The sequence below is a fragment of the Nicotiana tabacum genome, chromosome 23 (genome assembly GCF_000715075.1).
Source record: "Nicotiana tabacum cultivar K326 chromosome 23, ASM71507v2, whole genome shotgun sequence".
NCBI lineage: Eukaryota > Viridiplantae > Streptophyta > Magnoliopsida > Solanales > Solanaceae > Nicotiana > Nicotiana tabacum.
Window position 1 is genome coordinate 29,977,866 of NC_134102.1, and position 6,330 is coordinate 29,984,195.

The following is a 6,330-nucleotide window of genomic DNA, read 5'->3' on the forward strand; positions in this document are numbered from 1 at the left end:
TTTAATTAGAATGATCTGGAAATTTTTCGAGGAAAACGCAAAAACTCCTATTTGGCCGAATTGGTCAGAAAATCCGAGGTCAACTTGTTGACGGACTCCGATTGACCTGAACTTTGGTAGGTTCATGCGAAATGGCCCAGTGGTCAATTCTCATCAACTTTGCTCGTGATGTAAGCCATTTTTCGGGCATTCAGGGTCGTTTAGATGGTGTTTTGGGCTTTTTTCTAATTTTCTAGAATTTTTTCAAAAAACATTTTAAGTTGTTTTTAATCTAGTGGTGGTAGGTATCATTCCCTATGGACTCCAAGGTTAAATTCTGGTGATATAATGAATCTACAAGTTAACGTAGGTCTTCTTCTATATCGGATAAACTCATTATAGGTAATCACTAGATAATACTAGTTGTTGTTTACTTGTATTTACTCTCCATCTGAGTATGCGTGTTGGTTCAATGGGACTAGTATCTTGAATGTTGATGTTCACTTGACTTAAATTAACAGTTTACTCTCCATCTGAGTAAGGCCTATTTAAATTCATGGAGTGAATAATCTGTCATTACATATGTATATTGCAAGAATAGCTCTTTTCCAATCAAAACTTGTTGTTCAAGGTGCATGGATTATATATATGTAGTGTGTTTTGAATTTTAATATTCAATGCAACATGACTTATTTTGATCTATTTGTTTAATTGTCTCTCAGATTAACCATGACTGCTTTCAATCCCCTTACTGCTATTCTTACTCAAAACAAATTTGAGGGTCCAAATTATGTTGATGTGAAACAAAACTTGGATATTGTCCTAATTGCTGAGGAGTACAAATTTGTACTTGATGAGGTGTGTCCAGAAAAATCTGGAGAAGATTCTACGGATGATGAACAGAAAGCTTACCAAAAATGGGTTAAGGCTGATGAGATGGCACAGTGTTACAGTCTAGCATCTATGTCGAATGTTCTGCAATATCAACATCAGTCTATGGAGTCTGCTTATGGCATTCTGGAAAATCTCAAAGAGATGTTTGGAGTCCAGAATCGTACGGCTAAGCAGACTGCCATGACAGCTCTTCTGAATACCAAAATGGTTGAAGGTTCATCTGTTAGAGACCAGGTTCTGAAGATGATGAGTATTCTGAATGAACCAGAGGTCCTTGGAGCTAACATTGATAAGGATACGCAGGTTGAGATGATCTTGCAGACTCTGCCTGACAGTTTTCAGCAGTTTTGCCTAAATTATAATACGAACAAAATGGATTTGTCTCTTGTGAAATCGCTGAATGAGCTGCAGTCGGCAGAGACAATTATCAAGAAACAAGCTCCTCATGTGGCACTGAATTTTGAGATAGGTACTTCTTCTAAGCCGAGAGGCGGGCAGAAAAAAAAAAGGCTCAAAAACCCTCTGTTGGAGGTGCAACTGTTAGTGTGAAAAAGCCTAAGGGCAAGTGTTATCACTGCAAGAAGCCTGGGTATCATAAGAAACAATGTCCGGCTACCAAGCTGAATAATAAACCAGGTGATTTACATCTACTTGTCGTTGAAACTCTTTTAGCGGCTATTTCTACCATGTCATGGTGTATAGATTCGGGAGCCACTAATCATGTCTGCACTTATTTGCAGGGGTTTCAGGTAACGCGACGTCTAAGTAGAGGAGAAATCAATGTTTATCAATAAGATTGTTCGGCAGCCCCAGCTTTAGCATTAGAAAATATTAGTATTTTGTTTGGTAGTAATAAAGTATTAACTTTAAAGGACACATTATATGTACCTTCCGTTAGAAAGAATTTAATTTCGGTTTCTAGTGCTATGAGAGATGGTTATGACATTAATTTTCATGATATTGATAAATGTGTTATTAGTCATAATAAGTGTTATCTCTTTTATGCTACATTAATTAATGATCTTTTTATTGTTGATTCTATTCCTAAACCGTTACAGCCTAAATAACTGAATTATATTGATTACTAAATAAGAGAAAACGTTCTTCTGAATTGAGTGGAATATATTTATGGCACTTGCATTTGGGTCATATAAATTTGAACATAATTTCATGGTTAGTTAAGGATGGACCTTTAAGTTCATTAAAAGTGGAGGCCCTACCAACTTGTGAATCTTGTTTAGAAGGAAAAATGACAAAATAAAATTTCCCCTCAAAAGGAAATAGAGCAAGTGATAAATTAGAGTTAATTCATTCTGATTTGTGTGGTCCAATAAATGTCCAAGCAAGAGGTGATTTTGAGTATTTTTTGACTTTCACATATGATTACTCAAAGTATGGATATATTTATTTGTTGCGTCGAAAGTCTGAATGTTTTGAAAAGTTCAAAGAATTTAAGACAAAGACTGAAAAGCGACATAATAAATATATCAAAATACTACGATCTAATCATGGTTGGAGAGTACCTCTCTGCGAAATTTATTAATTACTTATCAGAATATTGAATTACCTCTCAATTATGTGCACCTGGAACACCACAACAAAATGGTGTAGCTGAAAGAAGAAATAGGACTCTTATGGAAATGGTTAGATCAATGATGAGTTATTCTAGTTTTCCTTCTTCTTTTTGGGGACATGCCTTAGAAACAGCAAATTATGTTATGAATTTAGTTCCTTCAAAGTCAGTACCTTTGACCCTTACAGAATTGTGGATTGGGCGCAAGCATAGTCTGCGGCATATTCGAGTTTGGGGTTGTCCGGTGCATGTGCTATAAAGGAAAACAGATAAATTGGAGGCCAGAACAGATGTATGTGTGTTTGTGGGTTATCCAAAAGGGACGAAAGGTGATTTATTCTATTGTCCTAAAGAAAAGAAGGTAATTGTTAGCACAAATGCCAAGTTTCTTGAAGAGGACTATTTAATGAACCATGTTCCTAGAAGTGAACTTATTTTACATGAACTTAGAAAAGGAATGGAAACTTAGTCATCTGAAAAACAAAACGACCAAATGAAAACCCCGGAAGTCGATTTTGACATACCATTACATTTAATTAGTGGGAGAAATGTCAATAGACTTGATGTCCCGCAAGAACAAGTGCCTGAAGTCATACTACCACAAAGTAGTGGGAGTTATGTTGAGCAAACTGCACAACATGATGAAGTTGTTGATATCCCTGTGGATAGCATGGAGACTCAGGTTCCTGATAATGTTGTGGTTCAACCACAAGATCATAATGGTGTATTTGCAACTAATATAGTTCGTAGTCATAGTGGGAGAGAAATAAGATAGCCAATTCGTTATACCCTCTTGGGAGAATCATATGGTAGGATCCCTGAGGAACCTACTACCAAACTTGTCAATTACGACCAAGCAGTACATGACAAAAATGCTGATAAGTGGGTTGCTGCTATGAAATCAGAGATGGGGTCTATGTATTCTAATCAAGTCTGGGATCTTGTAGAACTATCTGATGGGGTTAAACCCATTGAATGCAAGTAGATCTATAAGAAAAAGAGAGGTGTAGATGGAAAAGTGCAAACTTTTAAAGCAAGGCTTGTAGCAAAAGGGTTTACTCAGAAAGAAGGGATCGATTATGAGGAACTTTCTCGCCGGTAGTCATGCTTAAGTCTATTAGGATTCTCTTATCCATTGCTGCTCATTATGATTATGAGGTTTGGCAAAAGGATGTCAAGACAACGTTCCTTAATGGAAGTCTTGATGAGTGCATCTATATGATGTAACCAGATGGTTTCATAGAAAGTGGCAAGGAACATATGTTGCGTAAGCTTAAAAGGTCCATTTATGGACTGAAACATGCATCTAGGGCATGAGACACTTGTTTTGACAAGGCGATTAAAACTTTTGATTTTGATCAATGTCTTAACGAGTCTTGTGTATACAAGAAGCGGGATGGGGACGAAGTGGTGTTTTAATCTTATATGTAGATGACATATTGCTCATAGGAAATAATGTAGGCATGTTGGGTTCAGTTAAGCAGTGGTTGTCCACACACTTCGATATGAAAGATTTGGGAGAAGCGGCTCATTTACTTGGGATCAAGCTCTTGCGAAATCGCAAGAAAAGGATACTAGGCTTATCTCAGGCTCTTTATATTGATACAATACTCTCCAGGTTTAGCATGTATGATTCTAAGAAATGATATCTTCCTTTTAAGCATGGAATTGCTCTATCTAAAGATCAGTCTCCTAAAACTGATGAAGAGATAGAAAAGATGAAGACGGTCCCTTATGCATCTGCCGTGGGGAGTATGATGTATGCCATGTTATGTACTAGACCTGATATCTGCTTTGCCGTGGGCATTGTTAGCAGATTTTAGTCTAATCCTGGGAGAGAGCATTGGACTGCGGTTAAGCATATAATCAAGTACCTGAAAAGGACTAGGGATTATATGCTAGTTGTCATGACCCAAACTCCCTCCGTATAACGTCGTGACGGCACCTAGTCTCTACGACTCGGTAAGCCTAACAAATTGTGGTAAATAACAACACGAAAGTAAAACTTGGCAACTAATAGGAGTGGATAACTAGATAACTAGTAACAATGCCGCTCGACATGTACAATAACCAATACTCTATGAATACACAGTCTTCCCAAAACCCGAAACATCGTAAGTCACAAGCTACAGGAGGAAACTAGTATCTCTATACACCAGAGTCTAATAAAAGAAGTACAGAAGGTAATTGACATAGGGGAGAATAGAAGGGGACTCCGAGATCTGCGGATGCGATAGATGTACCTTGAAGTCTCCGTATAGCAGCAAGCACTCTCAGCCAATAGCGGGGCTGATAAGAAGTACCTATATCTACACACAAAAACATATGCAGAAGAGTAGCATGAGTACACCCCAACGGTACCCAGTAAGTACCAAGCCTAACCTCGGTCGAGTAGTGACGAGGTCAGGTCAGGCCCACCGGTAAATAATAAATAAAGTAGGGGAATATAAAAGTGTATTAAGAGACTGGAATTCTACAAAAGGAAAACACAGCAAAAATAACAGTACAAAAATAGCAGGGGATCTCCCAAGATACCGTCTCGTAGTCCCAAAGTAAATAAGCAAAGAGATCTCCCGAGGTACCACCTCGTAGTCTCAAAAGTAAATATGCAAGGAGAACTCCCGAGTACTACCTCGTAGTCTCAAAAGTCAATATGCAGGGAGAATTCCTGAGGTACCGCCTCGTAGTCTCAAAAGTAAATATGCAAGGAGAACTACCGAGGTACCGCCTCGCAGTTTCAAAAGTAAATATGCAGGGAGAACTACCGAGGTACCGCCTCATAGTCTCAAAAGTAAATATACAAGGAGAACTCCCGAGGTACTGCCTCGTAGTCTCAAAAGTAAATGAGCAGGGAGAACTCTCGAGGAACCGCCTCGTAGTCTCAAAAGTAAACACACAGCTCAAACCGATAAATACAACAGTTAATAGAAAGATTTCTACAGTTATACTGATAATGGACAAGGAAAAGCAGAAAATCAACTAGGCATGCTTCACAGAGTTCAAATAAGCAGTTAAATCACGTAGACATGCGATATTAGACTAAACAGGATAACTACACATAATGGAATAGCTCAATTAAGAATGAAAACAGACAAATACTCATTTAAACGGTATAACTCAAATTAAAGGAAAAATAGGTTGTTAGTCAGTAAAATAAATTGGGTTTTACAACAAATAGTCCGTGTACGTACTCGTCACCTCACGTACACGGTGCTCACATATCACAACAGTACCAAATCCGAAGGGGATTTCCCCCATACAAGGTTAGGCAAGCCACTTACCTCGAACCAAGCTCAATCAATCCATAAGAATGTCCTTTCCTCGATTATCCGACTCCGAATTGCCCAAATCTAGCCAAACACAATTACATATCTTAAATACAACTATAATAGACTAATCTAATTAATGAAATCAAGACTTTCACAAGAAATTATAAACCCATCCTAAAAGTCGACCCGGGCCCACATCTCAGAATCAGGTAAAAGTCACAAAATATGAACACCCATTCACTCACGAGTCCAACCATATAAGAATTACTTGAATCCGACCTCAAATCGCCTTTCAAAACTCAAAATTTTAGTCTAGGAAGTTTATACCATTTTCCCCCAAATTTCCAACTCAAATCCCTAATTTGATGATGAAAATAGTAATAGATTCATGAAATATAGTCCAATCCGGGTTAGAATCACTTACCCCAACAATTTCCTTAAAGAACCCTTGAAAAATCGCCTCACACCGAGCTCTCAAGGTACTAAAATTGAAAATGGAAAACAAACCCTCAAACTTGGTCTTTTCTGCCCAGCGATTCCACACATGCAAACCTACTGTCGCACCTGCGACACCTCACCTGCGGAAATTCCATCGCAGGTGGGGAAATGACTTAA

At 38.1% G+C, this 6,330-nt stretch overlaps 1 protein-coding gene across 1 annotated transcript; it reads left to right on the plus strand.

The window, feature by feature from the left end:
- Positions 1–708: 708 nt before the first annotated feature.
- LOC142177095 (uncharacterized) lies at positions 709–3,431 on the plus strand. The gene is made up of 2 exons (XM_075245558.1): positions 709–1,412; positions 3,260–3,431. Exons 1-2 carry the CDS (start codon positions 709–711, stop codon positions 3,429–3,431), a joined length of 876 nt encoding a protein of 291 aa, XP_075101659.1.
- Positions 3,432–6,330: the final 2,899 nt, after the last annotated feature.

Excerpts from the sequence above, each read along its gene's own strand:
- LOC142177095 (XM_075245558.1), top strand. The coding sequence starts at position 709 with ATGACTGCTTTCAATCCCCTTACTGCTATTCTTACTCAAAACAAATTT. Across the intron at positions 1,413-3,259 it reads CCTCTGTTGGAGGTGCAACT|GATCCCTGAGGAACCTACTA; the intron begins GTTAGTGTGAAA and ends ATCATATGGTAG.